The 18,654-nt window shown below is 38.0% G+C and overlaps 2 protein-coding genes across 3 annotated transcripts in view; one reads left to right on the top strand and one right to left on the bottom strand.

The window, feature by feature from the left end:
* The window catches only part of LOC118406820 (D-beta-hydroxybutyrate dehydrogenase-like), an 8,425-nt gene extending 6,713 nt beyond the window's left edge, over positions 1 to 1,712 (top strand). For both annotated transcript variants that reach the window (XM_035807163.1, XM_035807162.1), the window contains 2 exons: positions 747 to 808; positions 1,437 to 1,712. In XM_035807163.1, the coding sequence (XP_035663056.1) occupies positions 747 to 808; positions 1,437 to 1,646 (272 nt within the window). In that variant the 3' untranslated portion in view covers positions 1,647 to 1,712. The remainder of the gene's footprint in view (positions 1 to 746; positions 809 to 1,436) is intronic.
* Positions 1,713 to 4,721: 3,009 nt separating this feature from the next.
* Positions 4,722 to 15,617, bottom strand: LOC118406819. The gene is made up of 13 exons (XM_035807161.1): positions 15,456 to 15,617; positions 12,854 to 12,985; positions 12,098 to 12,195; positions 11,540 to 11,615; positions 10,768 to 10,929; positions 9,737 to 9,852; positions 9,393 to 9,447; positions 8,998 to 9,117; positions 8,159 to 8,256; positions 7,697 to 7,772; positions 6,998 to 7,159; positions 6,430 to 6,531; positions 4,722 to 5,493 (listed from the first exon to the last, which is right to left on the bottom strand). The coding sequence occupies exons 1-13, from the start codon at positions 15,475 to 15,477 to the stop codon at positions 5,369 to 5,371; spliced, it is 1,344 nt and encodes a 447-aa protein (XP_035663054.1). The 5' UTR covers positions 15,478 to 15,617; the 3' UTR covers positions 4,722 to 5,368.
* Between the last annotated feature and the right edge of the window lie 3,037 nt (positions 15,618 to 18,654).

The raw sequence follows: 18,654 nt of genomic DNA, 5'->3' as shown, positions 1-18,654 counted from the left end.
CCATCCCAGACGTGGCTCAGTTTGTATCCGCCCTCGTCTCTGTTCATGACTGGCACTGATTTTCTGATCCAAACTGCTTCTTTAATCCATCGAGTTCTTCTGTTTTCCTCTCTGTCTCTGCCACGTCTGGGATGGCATTCTTGCTGCTGCAACGCCACCTACATCGGCTATAAGTAGCAGCAAGAAGTAGTTCCCGTCATTCCACCCTGATGATGGTGTCTGACAGACACCGAAACGTCGGAAGTAAGTTATTTTCTGGTTGTGCTAAAAGAACCTTACTATATGAAGCTTCTGCCACCATTTCATCCTTACCATTGTCGGGCCTTGCGTGGCTAGCTTTTTAAAGCATTTCTTGCTACATATTATATCAAATTATATATACATCAAGAACATAATTTAAATGTCTAGGGTGTGGTGTGACGACCAGGCAAAGTCAACTCACTGACAAACGCATTCTTGGAGCTAACTGTTAAATAGATACATGTTCAAAAGTAGATTTATGTTAGCCAAAGATCTTACGACTTCTTTTTCATTTCCTTACTGAGGGGAATATAAACTCAGTCACGTTAACAACCTCATTCTTCTACAGTAGCGACATCTAGCTGCAGCGTGAAGTATAACAGATCATCATGTTCCTTAAGAATGGTTATAACAAGACAGTAACCGCAAGTGAACACTTCGTTGTGTATCTCGTTATCCAATGAATTGCAAAAGTGATGACTCCATTCACTTCATTTCTTTTCCAGTTGCTGAAAAGCAGATCCGACAACTAATGAAAGACCACAACGTAGATTGGAACGACGCTCAGGTATTTTGCGTTCCTGGTATTCAACTCAACTTTTGTGTTGCTTCATTCACACTATCAGATCGGACAAACAATGGAAGCTCAAAACATAGATTGGAAAGACGCTAAGGTAATGGATGAATGAACGAATGAAGACCTTTATGGGTTTTTTTCTCTGAGATCATCCCGGTATCTTACATTTTTTTTTCTGTTTTACAACAAATCACGGACAAAATTAATGACAACATTATAGGTTGTTGTAACCTGGAATCTAGTCTACTACTGGCTCGGCCTAACGTTACCGTAGTTAGTTTGGGCTCTCTACGGGGCCAGTGTAGCTCTCAGTCGCCTGGGTAATCATTCACACCCGGTAGGACTTGGCCCAGTGGGAGTTAATTGTGGCCTATTAATTAACTCCCACTGGGCAAAATCCTACCGGGGAAAATGCTACCGGGTGTGAATGATTACACCGGCGGCTTAGAGCTGCACTGACCCCGTAGAGAGTCTATACTAACTACGGTAGGCCGTGCCACAACTAGACTGGATTCCAGGTTAAGGTTGTTGCCGTTACATGTTTTCTCTTTGGACAGTTTGCTGAAAAACATTACATCTGTTCTAGCTTTTTTTTTTTTAATATTGTCTTTTCTCGTAGGCCATGCTTCTGTCAATACAGCCTTCAAATGACTTCGTTAGTACTAAACAGGTAACTATAAAAAAAAAGAGTAATAAAATCTATAAACTTGTAGCAATATTCAACAACATACGCTACTTTCGTATGCTTTCGGTGCTGTTAAGAGTGCAAAACTCGTATGCTTTCGGTGCTGTTAAGAGTGCAAAACTCGTATGCTTTCGGTGCTGTTAAGAGTGCAAAACTCGTATGCTTTCGGTGCTGTTAAGATTGATAAACTCGTATGCTTTTGGTGCTGTTAAGAGTGATAAACCCGTACGCTTTTGGTGCTGTTACGAGTGCAAAACGCGTATGATTTCGGTGCTATTAAGAGTGCAGAACTCGTATGCTTTTGGTGCTGTTAAGAGTGCAAAACTCGTATGCTTTTGGTGCTGTTAAGAGTGCAAAACTCGTATGATTTCGGTGCTGTTAAGAGTGCAAAACTCGTATGATTTCGGTACTGTTAAGAGTGCAGAACTCGTATGCTTTTGGTGCTGTTAAGAGTGATAAACTCGTATGCTTTTGGTGCTGTTAAGAGTGCAAAACTCGTATGCTTTCGGTGCTGTTAAGAGTGCAAAACTCGTATGCTTTCGGTACTGTTAAGAGTGATAAACTCGTATGCTTTTGGTGCTGTTAAGAGTGATGAACTCGTATGCTTTTCGTGCTGTTAAGAGTGATGAACTCGTATGCTTTCGGTGCTGTTAATAGTGATAAACATGTATGCTGTCGGTGCTGTTAAGACTGATAAACTTGTATGCTTTTGGTGCTGTTATATTAATTAATAGTGATAAACTCGTATGCTGCTGGAGTGATAAACTCGTATGATTTCGGTGCTGATAAGAGTGATAAACTCGTATGCTTTCGGTGCTGTTAAGAGTGCAAAACTCGTATGCTTTTGGTGCTGTTAAGAGTGCAAAACTCGTATGCTTTTGGTGCTGTTAAGGGTGATAAACTCGTATGATTTCGGTTCGGTTAAGAGTGCAAAACTCGTATGCTTTCGGTGCTGTTAAGAGTTCAAAACTCGTATGCTTTCGGTGCTGTTAAGAGTGATAAACTCGTATGCTTTCGGTGCTGTTAAGAGTTCAAAACTCGTATGCTTTCGGTGCTGTTAAGAGTGATAAACTCGTATGCTTTTGGTGCTGTTAAGAGTGCAAAACTCGTATGCTTTCGGTGCTGTTAAAAGTGCAAAACTCGTATGCTTTCGGTGCTGTTAAGAGTGATAAACTCGTATGCTTTTGGTGCTGTTAAGAGTGATGAACTCGTATGCTTTCGGTGCTGTTAAGAGTGATAAACTCGTATGCTTTCGGTGCTGTTAATAGTGATAAACATGTATGCTGTCGGTGCTGTTAAGACTGATAAACTTGTATGCTTTTGGTGCTGTTATATTAATTAATAGTGATAAACTCGTATGCTGCTGGAGTGATAAACTCGTATGATTTCGGTGCTGATAAGAGTGATAAACTCGTATGCTTTCGGTGCTGTTAAGAGTGCAAAACTCGTATGCTTTTGGTGCTGTTAAGAGTGCAAAACTCGTATGCTTTTGGTGCTGTTAAGGGTGATAAACTCGTATGATTTCGGTTCGGTTAAGAGTGCAAAACTCGTATGCTTTTGGTGCTGTTAAGAGTGCAAAAGTCATATGCTTTTGGTGCTGTTAAGAGTGATAAACTCATGCCAGCTAGACATGTTAGAGATATGTTAGTGTACTAACAAGAATAGAGCCAAGTTGACGCTTTTGTATTAGAAAATTGAAAATTCCACACACATTTGCCACTTGCACGGAATGCTGATTAATTCATTGAGCACACAGCCAAAAAAAGCTCCAAATCGTAAATCAAACTTTTTAAAATCTTGTTAAAATCACAGTTGGGTACTTTGTCTTCTCTTAAGTCGTTTCTTATCTTCGTATTCTTATTTCAGATCGGAGAATTAGTAACCTTTCTTTGCTCCGACGCTGCCAATCAGATGACAGGATCCGTAATCCCCATTGACGGGGGGGGTGGACAGCGAAGTGAAACGTCTTCTGTCATTGGTCTACATAACCATGCTACTATTCTTAGATAATCCTGTAAAGAAACAGTATTCCAAAATATTACAGCAAGCACATTATAAATCTGATTTTTCAAAAGATATATCAACGTCAAAGAATGATGCAAGCGAACGACTGAGGTCAAAGAATGCAGTTAGGCTATAGCATTAAAACTCCATGGATGACATCAGCGAACAAATTGATTTTCGCCTTATTTAGAAAAAAAGCTGCCAAGGGGATTGTAAACATGACGTGAAAATACAAGGGGATGGTAAGCATGACATCAAAGTGCCAGAATGGGAAAATATATCAAATCTAAATGGAGAAACATAGTACTAACTATTAAATGACCCTCTTTCTTGACCTTTACTTAACCCTCATCCGACCGTTACATTTTTACGACGAATCAGACCGTATGGGGTCATTTTTGACCCCATTTTGTTTTGCTCATAGACATATTTCTGCTGGCTTATTTTGTCATTTCTATGTATTTACTGTTTCACCAATCTATGAAAAATATTTTAACAAGTTTTGGTGTCAGTAGTTATTACTCATTATCATAATTTATGCAGAAAATGAGGAGAAACCACATTTGCTCTGAAAATCTACCATACTCAACCTACTTAAACAATGTTTTGTCTAATCGATTTCTAAACAAAGGTTTTGATGCTGCAATAATACTTATAGCATAATAGTGCTATTTAACAAGAAAAAATACAATATTTGTGAAAAGTAACGAATTTATTACTTTAATTATGCACCATATTCCGCCATCGAAACACACACATACAATAACTCTTGTCTATTTTCCCGCAGAGATCTTTCTTATAGATTCCTTCTGCACATTCTGTCCATATATTGTTTCTTAATTAATTAGAAACATTTTCATTTTCATTAGCAAAGGTAATTAGTGCGTATTATCATAATTTATGCAGAATGTCGGAAAACTGTGTTTTACACTAAAATACTAAATTTCTTTTTTAAATATTCGGTGTTTAATCATCTAAGCACCTATAACGTATTGCTGTAATAGCAATGATGAGGAATGCCTGTTATTTCATTGACATGTCTTGATATTTATGTAATTAATGATTCATAATTGGCTGGGGTCATTTTGACCCCACCGAACCAGACACAAACTTTCAAGTATAGCTTATACAATAATTGACAAAACTCGGTGAAAAATTGGTAGATGTTGTATGACATGTAAACAAACAAATTCATGGAAGGAAATGTTTCTCCGATGAAAAATGTTGCTATGACAGATAAAAATATAGGCCTGGGGTCAAAAATGACCCCATACGGTCGGATGAGGGTTAACCATGGCCTTCTATGACATTAGCATATGTCTTCCGGTATTGTCTTACAATCTACGGTATCTAACATTTTCATATGTACTTTAACTTTTTTTATCATTAATTGTTCCGAGGGTAGCAGCCGAAATTGTTTCATATGTGAAATTTCATCCATATAGTAAAACCAACATGGTCTAAATCTAACTATCAAACGAGGAACCTATACATTGATAATTTGATGCATTTAGGTGCTACTCTCTCGTATATTCTACTGCTTATATATTATTCAATTTATGGATAATGCTATATGCAGTTGAATAATTCTAACAGGCATATTCAGCTAATTGCTAGAGATTCGGACTATTGTGCAGTTGTTAGCGTTACTTTTGGTAGATTAATCAACTTTAGTTTGTAATTTTACCATAAGATATTGGTACAAAAATTAGAAGGTATTTAGGAATGCTGTAAGCTATACAGGCTTTTCATTTGACGTCACCTGCGCCATGTTGGATTACAGCGTACGTCTGTAAAACACACGAAGATGATCCTGCTTTAAAATTCAATTACCCGCCGACATGGACGTCGGAGGATTCAAATTATAATAAGTATGACGTCAAAGAAAAGCCTGTATAAGGTAGCAATGGACTTCGCTCTAAAACTGTCCAGACAAGGCAGAGCAGGACCACTAAGCAGAGATGGATCATCGCCGTATTGACATGTCCTGGAAAATATATAATAAAAAGAAAACATTATTACTCAAGCAGTATGAAGACAAAAAAGATTATTGTTTGTCAAATCCCTTGAGTGAGTCCACAAGGAAGTGAATTCCTAAAAAAATGTTTTATCCTAGTAGAAACAAAGGACCAATCCTTATAAAATCAGACATTAAGTGGACAGAAGGGTTCAGCAATTCACTAAACAAGACCGTTATTCTTCAATATTGTTCTTTCTCATCTTCTATTTTGTCTTCAAAATTGATTTTTTTTTCATTCTACGACCTTGGTACGTTTACAATGTATTTTTTAAAACTTAATTATGTTTGCTCTCTTTGCGGTAGCTTTGTTTGGTCGGAATTTTTGAACTATACGAAAATCACTTTGTGGTTGCCATCGATGTGTAATTAACAAGGTCTCAATGATGAGTTTCTTCTTCCCATAGACTTCTATGTTATAATTCGTGGTTTACATGGGTGCGTTCATAATGAAGCTACGAAAACTTTTAGCAGATTTTTCATTCTATGTTGAGCACATTTACCCTATATCGTGCGAAAAAATTGCCAACGTCAAATAGACACTGGTTCTTTTTTTATAGCAATCACAAACTACGATTAATCAATCCCCACAAAAGGCACTTTTTCACTTATAGGCTACAACCGCACCACTCAGAACTCAGGACTGTGTACCTCCGACCTAGCGCGCGGCTGCAAAACTTTAACTGCTAATATCTTCAGTTACAAACAAGCTTTCACCAATCTAACTTTTGAGATAAGTTCCGATGGCGTAAAGGGAATTTCTCAACGCTAGAAACACGCGTCCATGCAGCCGTTTATTTTTCGGCTCGGATCTCTTTTAGGGTACCCACTCGGAGTAATATTGTCATCAATGATACCATAAGGATATATTATGTTTTATGTTATTATGTCACAGCCTTAACTTACCTGAGCTTACAGTTGGGCACGGTGGACTGGTTATATCAAACACTGAAGGGTCCTCAATAGACGGGACAATGTCCACGAATTCAATAGTGACAACCAAAGGAGCTGTGGTATGCAAAAAAAAGAAGGTTAATCGAAATGATTTTTAGCCTCTGTTTCTGACATCTAAGCATATCTATCGTTACTGATTATGGTAACAAATGAGTAGATTTGTTGCAAAATGTCTAGAAAGAAAAGTGAATACATTATTGTAACTTTGACAAAAGCCCCCTACAATTTTTTTTAATTGAAAAACAACAACAATAGAACAATTGTCAAATACAAATACTAAGAAACTAGGACTAGTGTTTCTACGGTCTAGCACTATTGCACAAGGAGGGATACCATATACAGGTGTGTCTGGACGAATTACATGGGTAACTTGATCATATTCAGTGCAAAATGTTCTTAAATGTTTGGTTATTGTTGGTAGACGTCAATCTTGTTATTAGTAGATTTTATTCTATAGGTTATCGTACAGACTTTTGAAATATTGTTAATGTTACCAAGGTGCATTTCTTTCTTAACTAACCTGGTCCTGTAGCTACTAAGGTCTCCAGAACTGCAATACAGCCGTCAGCGGTGTAAGAATTCCTCCTTGTGGTGTTAGGTCCGAATGTGTCGTCAAAGTACTCGTTTACATAAAATCCCTGTGGTCCGCCATATTGGTAAGAACCGACAAAAGCGGCCTTTGCTGTGAATGTTACGGTGTTATTGTCAGTTTCAAGGACCAATTGAATAATCAGAAATCTGCTTCATCTTCCGAATATTATGTTTTTTTCAAATACAACCAGATAAAGACCATTTTCGCGAATACTCGCTTGTTCTGCTTCTAACTACAGGTATGTGACATTGCATCAAAAATCCGTTCCAAAACGTGACTCGTCTTAAACTATCTTTCTCGCCTGATCACAGTTCATGACTGGTGTGGATTTTTTAATCCAGACTGAAAACAATACAGTAATTGCAAGCTATGTTACGTTTAGGACTGCATCAGTGTCATCACAGCGCCACCTAGATGCAGTACGAATTAACGCAAGGAAAGCAGATATTCTGACATCAACCAAAATTGGCAGGATAGCGATTAAATCTGCCAACCTAATACAAAATATGCAAAACAAAATCCTCTTGCAGCAATGAATATTCATAACAGACATTATTTTCTTTCTTAGCATCCAATATTGCTTGCTGTGTGGCTTTTGATGCCATTTCTAATTCCTTTTCGTCTCACCTGGTACACAGTTCAGCAAAGGCTGGGTCAAGTTGCTGGTTGTACACGTGCTTGTAAACATGGAATATTGCACCATCTATATGGGTGAAAAAAGGCACAATTTGGTAAAATATATCATATTCCCGGGTATAAATCTCTACCGCTCAGTCGAAGTTTTATGACAACAAAGAAATGAAGTAATTCAGATGCTGCGTCACCACCATAATGGGGGGTAGAAAGGATTCAAAGATGGCGGACATTATAAGCCAACAAGCCATCTCACAGGTCCGAGTGCGCATTCACAGTCGTGATGCATTATGGTCAAAAGTCAAAGTTCAATGTCCTTTACCCACTAAATAACACCCGATAGACTGAATGAAATTGTTTGAACATTGCCGTCTAACTACGTATGCGTGTGCCTCAAATGAGCAATAACCATTCACGTTTACTATAGCTAGAGTTAAAAGATGAAGAGAATTGAACCTTGTTGTAGTCTTCAACAATTCTGAAGTCCTCTCCCACCGATGCTACTTTCATATTGTTGTAATCATAGTAGTACTGCATGGTCTGGTTCGTTGTCGCTGTAAGATCAACAGAGTTTACATTTAGTCTGTTGTCCTTTGTGAAATACGTTCATATTAAGTAGTCTTTACTCCTTTTGGTTAATCTATACTGCTATGTGCTACAAATAAGGTAGGCGTACACGTCAAAACAAAACAAAGCACTCACAGCCTCCTTTTCAGTAACAGATTTGCTGAGATCCCCATATAGTACTTTTGACGGACAGGTATGTTCATAAACCCCATACAGGGAAACTACGTATGCGAGGATATTGACCAAAAGTTCGTGCAAATGCACATGCAAATGCAATTAAAAAAGGCTCGCCCCTTGGGCGTCGTCAAAAAAAGCTAGACTTGCCCTTCACATAAGATCTAACAAGATGTTTGGGGCAAAACATCAACATGCTCACCATTCAAGCTCACCGTTAGAGATAAAAACAAAATACTAGAAATACATATTTCGTCATCCCCTCTGTCATTACTAGAATGGTACATTTCCCTTTTTCGTGTAACTTCAGGAAATATTAAAGGAGCTCCCCAAGTCCTACCTACCCCTACTCCGCAAGGTGGCCGAGGGGGCAGATGACCTACACAAGCCTGACCTAGTATCGTGTTCTCTCGCGAGATCGAGACTAGGTCATTCTCCGTGATCAAGATGTGCTGTCAGACATCGACAATGTGGACGTATATACCTTACCTTTAAAACAGTCACTGTTGGAAGAAAATTGGTAGTAACTAATGGAATGTAAAATTAAAACTTACTAAGTTTCCCGTCAATAACGGAGCTACTGGTAATACGCATGGTGCCAGACCACTGCTTCGGTGCGCAACACGGGCCTGGTGTGGAGTCATCCAGAGGGTCTGTAGTTGTTGAGTATGTCCCTAACAAGAAAACGTGAAAGATATAAACAACATTAGGTTTAGGGACAGGTTTCATGGGTCGTTCATGAATCAATTGTGTTCTTGTTTGTTTATTTCGATCTCCAATAGACCCTACAAAATCCAGTCTTCCTGGATTTCATTTAAGATTACAGAACAATTAAAAAAAAACATCGGTCAACATAAGTGTCAAGTATAACATCAGAAGTATTGAAAGTAAACTGAAATGTCAAAATAAAAATCAACACATTGAAGTTAAGATAATGAGGAGTTCTTACCGGTTTGGTCTTCGAATGTTCCTTGACCAGTTGTCGTTTCTGTGGTCGAACTTTCCTGTTGGAACGGATAAATATATATCTACTTATTCCCATGCAAACATATTATATACATACATTCCCGTGCATGCAAACACATAAGATATGGTTTTCTAAAGTATTTCCAAACAACATGGCTGTTGTTACATATAAGCATAGTATTCTGTAACAGTGGTTTTAATCTTCAAAGACAAAACAATCTTTCCTACTTTGAAACTTCGCAATGAACAAAAGTATGAAAGAAAAATCCGCACTTTTGTATCGGTAATGTTCATACAACCAAAGGCACCCAGTAGTAATGTACTTACCGCAGCACTGTCTACATCTGTGACATTTGGGCAGGGTGGACTGGGTATATCGAACACGGAAGGGTCCTCAATAGATGGAACAATGTCGACAAACTCCTCGGAGACGACTACCGGAGCTGTGACATAAGCAAATCAAGATTTTACTTAAAAATGCATAAAGGAAATGAATTTTATCCCTCTATTTTGTTTTAAAACGTGAGCAAATGTATTATAACTGATTAAGGTAATATCTTAGTAGAATTGATTAAAAACATAAACGGGCTAGAGAACTTTCCAACAGGCTCCATGAAAGATGGAGGTATTGTTTTTGGTGTGTCTGTGTGTGTGTATCGTCATTTTTTTTAAATCTCTTTAAATGGACATGCGATGGTTTTGATTTTTGGTGGCAGGTAGCTTGTGATGTAAGGAAGAAGTGGTGTATGTTTGGGCCCTCTAGCAGCTTGCCCTAGAACTGCAGGAGCATTTTTGTCAAAATCTTCCAAAGAGCATTACGGAATGATGGATTTCCATTATATTTGGTATATGTACCTGTGGGAGAGATTATTGATGAAGTGCAAATTATGCAAATTTGGAAATAATTTGCATACTTATATTAACAGTTATTTCCAATATAGGACTCAAATACATGTAACATATTTAAATTGTCGCAGGTAGAATATAAGCAAGTACTTATTATGTAACAAGTCCCTAATTTGCATAATTGACGTCAAAGTGTCCAAATTCTTCTTAGTACATGTAGTAAATGATTAGACTGTCAACATCGTAACCTGTGTAAGCTAGTGAAAGGTGTACATAAGTAAGCATAGATTCTCACTCATTCACTCAAATATAGATTATGCAGATGTGAAATTCATTTAAGACAAACGGCATATGGAGGTATAAGGTCTCCGAACTTGATTTCAAAAAGCATGAACATGAATTTTTTTAAAGCTTCCTACAAAAGAACGTTCTTAAATATTACGGGTAAATTTTGTGGACGTTCCTCCTATCGGTTTGTATCTTGTAGAGGCTTGAAAGAGTCAAAAACTGACCTTGTCCTGTGCTAACTAAGATCTCCCGAACTGGAATACAGCTATCAGTTGTGTAAGCATTCCTCCTCGTGGTGTTAGGTCCGAAAGCGCCGTCAAAATACTCGTTTACTTGAAATCCCTGCGGGCCGCCATATTGGAATGAACCAACAAAAGAGACATTTGCTGTAAAACATAAAGTGTTATTGTCAGTTCCGAAGACTAACCCCACTTATACTTCAACATCTAGAGCATTAGGTGTCTTCAAACACAATCTGCGGTATATTTTCTTCATCAATACCTGTTCTACTTATAACTGAATGTAGGTGTCGCTGCAGTAGGATCAATGCGGTCCCACAAGTGACTTATCTTGTATCCCCCTCGCCTAATCTTGATTCATACTTCATATACATTTTTTTCTAATACATAATCTTATATGCATGATGTCATAATTCGTGATGACGGGGAGACAAACTAAATTATGTTTTGGAATCGTATTCGTCCAATGGCCGCTGCAGAAGCGACACGTAGATGCGAAGCAAAGTAATGCCAGCCATTTTGTCAGTTAGCAATAACACTGCTGAAACAATGCCAGGCAAATCTACGTATTGCAATATAAACGAAATGCGGTAACAGCAACCTTATAAACTCATTCAAAACACAAGCCTTTTTTATGACAATCATCTTCTAGTATTCAACTGAATGTTAAATACCTGCTGTGCGGTATGGCTTTGATAACAATTAGAAGAAAATGAAATTACGCCTTTCTAATACTTTACTTTTCTGTTTGACTCACCTGGTACGCAGTTCAGAAGTGGTTTCAACAAACTGCTGGTTGTACACGTGCCGTAAAATATGGAATATTTTACCATCTGTATGAACAACAGAAGATAAAATTCATGATCAGAAGATGTTGAATTACCCCTATACAGTGACATGTTGTTACTCTTCAAGCATATAAGAAAAAGATCACGATTTTCCTCCATCAACCTCTGCTTTGAGAGTAACGTGCTGTGTTTTACAGTGTCCATTACAATGTACATCTGATAATAAAAGAAATTGAATTTTAACTTATGACGTATTAAGTAATAGATAATCTGCCGCGGGCATAGTGGTGGAATGGCGACCAGTTCTTCAAAACAAATGAACATTTAAAGGTCATCTCAAAGTTTCAGTTGCTCATGTGCAGTCGTAATGTATTGTGGTCAAAGGTCAACATTTAAGGCCACTCACCTGCATAAGATGTATGTGTTGTGTAATAAAGTATATGCTAGTTTCTTATGTAAATACTGCAATTGTAACTCACCTCCAAGGCTACTAGAGTTCCAAAACACAGAAAAATAGGGAAACAAACCTTGTTGAAGTCATCAACAATTCTGAAACCTTCTCCCACCGTTGCTACTTTCATATTTTCGTAATCATAGTAGTACTGCATGGTCTGGTTCGTTGTCGCTGAAAGATCAACAGAATATCGTGGATAGTTCCTCATGATAGTAGGTAGGTGGATAAAAGAAGATCAATTTGATGATGACTTTAACAGACAAGAGTATAATTGCGGATGAACAGTTTAATTACGTAAAACCTTGATTTATTTCAAAATGGATTGAACAGATGAATTAATATTTGTAGGTATGATATATCAATGGATGATGAATATGTAAGTGGCAATTAGATGTCTCCGTAAAGAAGGCCAATTCTGCAGAATTCTGCGGATTCTGCCAGAATTATGAAGACTTTTATTGTAGAGAAATCTAATTGCAACCTGCATATTTACCATCCTTTGATATATCATACCTACAAATACTAATTCATCTGTTCAATCTATTTTGAAATTATTAAGGTTTTTCGGAATTAGAGTGTTTGTCAGGAATTGTACTGTCGCCTGTTTTTCTATATTACTGTAGCTCAACTTTCGGTTTTGATATTTTGTGTCATGTCTATACATGCTGTACAGTAGTCTGTGTTTTGGTAAAGAGTAAGCGATGTTAATTTGGACCCCCTAGCAGCTTTTTTGGAGCTGCAGTTAAACTGTACAAAAATTTTAATATCATTTGTCTAAGCTGCAGAACGTGAGAAAAACAAGTTAGGAAAATGTGACAATAATACTTACAAAGTCTCCCGCCACTGACTGAGCTACTGATAAGACGCAGAGTGCCAGACCACTGCGTCGGTGTACAGCAAGGGCCGGGGGTGGGGGCATCCACAGTGTCTGCAATTGTTGAATATGAGCCTAAGAAAAAAACTTGAAAGACATTGAAAAAAGTTAAATAAGTTTTTTTAGGTAATCAAAATTTGTGCATATAGTAACCCCTGTCTAACTCCTTTCACTTTTTTTCCGTATAGTCCTCTTCACCCCCGCTATAATCCGAGAGGTATCTTCTTATATTTGCCTTTTACCTTTGCCAGAAGATTATATTTTGGGTGTGTCTGTCTGTCTGTGCGCGTGTGTAAATCATAACTTGAGAAGCCTTGGATGGATCCTGATGATATTTTCTAGGTGGGTAGGGGTCAGGTAAACTAAGAACAAGTTCGATAATGGGCCCCCTAGCGGCTTGCTAAAGTACTGTGTTCTTGTGTTCTGGACATGCTGTAGTTGTGATTTTGGACTGCCCCTGGGACAGTGAATAAGTGCTGCGATTCAAACCATGATATCGTGGAACTATAGTTATCATATTTGATTAGTAATTAAATATTCAGGGAAAATCACGGTCAACTGACGGTGATTTTTAAGTGCAGTATTTTCAAAAGATTGCAGTTATCATACAAAACCACTGCCGATCGACTTGATTCCCCCAATTTTAGTTGATACGGAAATCGTGTGGGTTGTGCTGTGAATGACTGTTTGACCTGATCTCTGTTTTAACTTCTGGACGACCTTTTTTGATCAAACACCGTGACGATGAACCTTTTCCCTCACCGTAATCCAATCTTTCGGTCGCCTTATCTTTGGCAGAGCTGTTTCCGGGAAAGAAGGGGCTCTATTCCGACTGGGTTATCTTTTGCAACCGGTGGCCAATCCAATCCAACTCAAACTCAAACCCTAGGGTCTAACGAGGGCAAAATATGACCCCGGTAGCGGATTACTTTTCAACCCAAGAGAAGTTGGCCAACCTTCGGTAAACTTAACGCCAGGGTAACTTTCAATACCCGAAGGGGTCCCCCGAACTTTGCACAGTCGGTAACCCTATATGTATCGGAGTGCAAACAAGGTAAAATTTAATCATGTCTTTGAGATTTACCACATTTGTGGAAGGATTTACAAAAACAGGTCACTATCATCTTTTCAAAATGTCAATTCGGAGACCAGACTCACCGACTGTAACGTTTAAACAACCCGGAAGTGATACCTACTCTTTTCGAGTTTGGTGGGTTGTTTCTCGATGTGTGATTCTGTTCAAACTTTCCTCTAATTACCTCCATGAAATGTCATGGAGGTTATATTTTACCCCGCGTTTGTCTGTGTGTCTGTGTGTCTGTCTGTGTGTCTGTGTGTCTGTCTGTGTGTAAACAAGATAACTCAAGAACGGCTGGGTGGATTGGTTTCATACTTGGTGTGTTGGTAAGGTGTGATGAAAGCTGGGAATGATTAGATTTTGGGCCCCCTAGCGGCTCCCCTTGGTACTGCAGCGCAACTTCCGGTTTTGCTATCTTGGTGTTCTGAACATGCTATGGTCACGATTTTTGAATATTAGATAGCTCTGGTGCTCAGGAAGAAGTGACATAAGTTTGGGCCCCCTAGCGTCTAGTTTTTGGATAGCAGGGGCATTTTTGTCAAAAACTTCTGACGAGGATAACTCAAGAAGGGAACAACGGATTTTCATGATTTTTAATATGTTGGTACCTTGGACAATGTTGTACAAGATGAAATACTAATTATGCAAAATAGGAGCAAATTTGCATAATTAATGACAACATTCAATCATAGCAGTTTTTTCTATGTATCTCTTGTCTTGGACGTGATATGGTTTTAAAATTTAGGTGGTAGATAGCTTTCAGTGTCATGACAAAGTGGAGCAAGTTTCAGCCCCCTAACATGTAATTTAGGAACTGCAGAGGCGTCTTTGTCAATACATTCCAAAGAGGATAACTGCAGAAAGGATTGACGGATTGGCATCATATTAGGCATGCGGGTACCTGAGGCAAAGATGTTCATAATGATATACATGTTATGCAAATGAGGACTTAATTTGCATACTTAATGAGGAAATTGTATAATTCCATTGTTTTCAATAACTGGACTTCAATAAATGTAACACATGTTAATTATGATAGGTGGAATATAAGCAGATACTAAATATGGTAATGAGGAACTTATTTGCATAATTTATGTAAAAATTGCAAAACCGCTTTATGATTAATAATGGGAATCTTATAATTGTGACATGTGTACGTTTGTCAATGATGAACAACACCATGCATACATTATGTTAATGTCTTAGTCATTTGCATGAAATTTACAAAAGCTCTAAATTTTCATGGAGGTATGAGGTCGCCGAACTCTAGTTGTATCTATGTACTCATTTTCACCTGGGTTCAGTTAATCAAATGTATAGTACCTTTCCCAGGGGCGCACGATCTAGACAATATCAACGGATTCGAACACAGGATCTCATGGTCCCCGGCTAAACACCCTGTGGTTACGCTACACGACCCCTAAATTTCAACTACTATGGCGCGATTTCTCAATGAAAGAACAAGGATATCATGCTTACCGATTACCACGTATGTTAGCATCTTGGCACGATGTTCTATGACTTGCCGTTAGGTTGAATTAAGCTATAGATTTGAAATTCTCTTAGTCCTTTAAACCTTTTACAACAATTACGTGGTATCCTGTTTTAACCGATGAGTCATGGAGCGGGGATGGGTGAAGCTATTTGTATGAACTTTGCCCTTTGGGTGTAATTGTTGTCTTGTGTGCGCTTAGACACATGGTAAATATAACCTCACATCAATCACTTGGTAGTTTTTCTGGGTTACTTGTCAAAGAGTTTGCTTAAAGTCCTTAAACGATACACTTTTGAAAAATGCCATTTTTGTTCACTATGAACGTATAGAAGCTCACTTCCTTACCTTGTTCAACTGGTAACAGTTCACTGTGACGGTATAGGCAGTCGGGATCTTTGCTTTCGTTGTTTGTATTATAAGTCTTATATTTACAACATTAACCTGTTTAATCATTACTTAAATATTTTGATGTTTTCAATTGTACAGAACATGCAATTCAGACTAAAAACCCATTTGATATCCTAAATATTTACTAGTATATGTTGTCATTGGGAATAATACTTGAAGAAGGTCAAGATAACATCAGCCAATAGTTTGCCCCTCTCCTGGTAGAAAGATCTTTATTTGGCTATATCAACAGTGTCTGTTTGTCTTGTACTTAGGCCATGTTGATTTGATTATATGGATGACATCATCCGGGAACTCCAAAACTGATGCGAGCGAGCGAATAAAAAAAAAGTTTGGCCCAAAAAACAAGTTGCCTTCAGTATGAAATCAAAGTGGCCAGGAAGGTTGAACATAGGACTTAACACACATAGTATGGTATACCATGATCCTCTGGACCTGAATTTTCTGTACTAGTACCTCCGACAACCAACAATAGATTTTTTTTTCTTTCCGTCCTTTCACATCTTATTCTTTGACTTCAGATTCATTTTGGCATTCTATATATGGCATTAGTTATCTGTTTTCTGATACTTTTTTTTCAATCTACGGAATATCTGTGCTCATTTTACAGCTGCTTTGCACAATTTATTGTGTGGTCGAAAACTTTTTTTTGTTGTTGGAAGTGGCCGAAAATTGGTGCGAGCGGGGATGTCATCCATATAATCAAATCAACGTGGCCTTACTGTATGTAATACAAGCCACGTTCCTAGCTCTATTCGTGGCACTTACTCAGCGGGTTTGTGGAAACGGCCGAGCTGTCTACCTGGCCTGTCTCCTTAGGCTTAGAACTTAGATCCCCGACCACCACAAATAGACACATATATACAGCTGCTTGTCAGCGGATTACATTCTCAGTGAGTTAAGACACTTTTCACCCCTTTAGCTAATTAACTGACCCACCAACATTGATGTGTTGTAGAAAGTTACTGGGTTGGTATTTTTCAAAATTTTCAACAGGAAGTGGAACTACAGACCCATAGCATATGTTCAGACCATATGGATTTCACAAAAGGTGCACTGATATTAAAATATGAATATAATAAGCACAGCTTAATTTTATCACCTGTAAGCCCTCGGCGCAACACCCCAGATCATATTTTTGACACAAATGTGGTATGTATGTTTTCAGCAAAGAGCACTCTATAATGAAATTAATGTTCAGGTGGTCCCAGCCCCACTAGTATGATTATGATACAGATATTCTTTAATATGCTCAAAATATGTTCAAAAATGGCTGATGTGAAATATTCATGGCAGCCTGACAGGGAAGTGGAAATATGCACAACCACGGGACCCCCTGAACATTAAAGTACAACTTGTCTACTTACCCTGCATGTCTTTTGCGACCAATAAGAATATTGCATATGGTTGCTCCTTTGAGGAAAAGATAAGATGACAAAATTGCAACTTTTGGCCATTCCAAGCATGAAATGTGATCTCTTTGTTTGGATAGAGGAACAATATGGCCAATTAATTTGTTGACTTAGTGCCTGACAGCAGGGTACTAGTCTACCTGAGGAGAACAATGTGTGAGTTCACAGCTTTCACACCTTTCCCTGCCAAGCCAGACAGCCAGCTTGGGTTCTGTTGATCAATGATAAATAAACTTTCAAGCATTAAAGTATCAAAGACACAATTATATAGCAGAAGCAGAATTCCAAGAAAGTTGGATTGAAACAATGTCACCTGTCTATCCAAGAAACAGTAAATGCACTAATGGCTGAGAAGAAACTGACTCTGGTTAGTAACCACATTTGGTCGTGATCAAAATCTGTCTGATTTAGTGGCAAAATAATGACTGTGACTGTCAAACAATTATTCTTCACTCCTTACAAATTCTCTGCATGTATTAGCATAGTCGTTGATGATTGCTCATATTTTCTAAGGACAATTCAAATTACAGGTATATAACAATGTGGGAGAAAGGAACAGTATGAAATAGGGAACAAATTTGAGTAACAATTATATTTGTAAATACACATTGTATTCAAAAGCAAAATTGAAATAGATTACTGATGCATATACTACTATCTATTTGTCTGATTTGTTAATCAGTCAACTACATAGCTTCAGATTGTAGTCATTTAAGCAATGTACAGTTCTTAACCTAACAGTATTTTTTGAGCATAGTATGCCTGGCTATAGACATAATACATTATGATACTTCATGCAATGTCACTTGTTTAAAAGCAATGAGGTTAGAATAATCAACATCCTTGTTTCTAGGGGGAAACATGGTCAAGTTGTTTGGTATTAATCTTGACTTCAGAAGTTGAAAGACTAGCATGTTTTCTTAATGTAGATTTAAAAAAATGTAGATGAAACAGTAGCACCCAAGAATCTTGTAAATACATTTAGTAAGTCTGGTGGATAACAACAGAAGTGATACTTTCTTGAAAGGTTCCAAAGATTTCGGTTTGAAACAATTTCTTCATCTGGTGGACCCGACCTGGAACATTAGCTGAATCTGTATCATGTTCCTACAACATATTGAACTCAATCTATGGAAAAGCTAATAGCCCTAGTAAGGCTTGGGGGGAGGGGGTGGTCATTTATTTGGTTCTTGTTTTAGTGAGTCAAAATCATGTCGAAATTGGTCCCAGCGTATAGTTGGTGGGAAACGAATGATTTAATCTGCACTGTATCCATTTGCAAGGTTATTCATACTCATGATGACAGCATAATTCCAGCAGTGGCATTCAGATAATCTCCAAGCAGATCCTACGGTAGCATAAG

The sequence above is a fragment of the Branchiostoma floridae genome, chromosome 19, assembly GCF_000003815.2.
Source record: "Branchiostoma floridae strain S238N-H82 chromosome 19, Bfl_VNyyK, whole genome shotgun sequence".
In the NCBI taxonomy this organism is placed as follows: Eukaryota; Metazoa; Chordata; class Leptocardii; order Amphioxiformes; family Branchiostomatidae; genus Branchiostoma; species Branchiostoma floridae.
The sequence above is the reverse complement of the archived record's forward strand: the minus strand, read 5'-3'. Positions and strand labels throughout refer to the sequence as shown.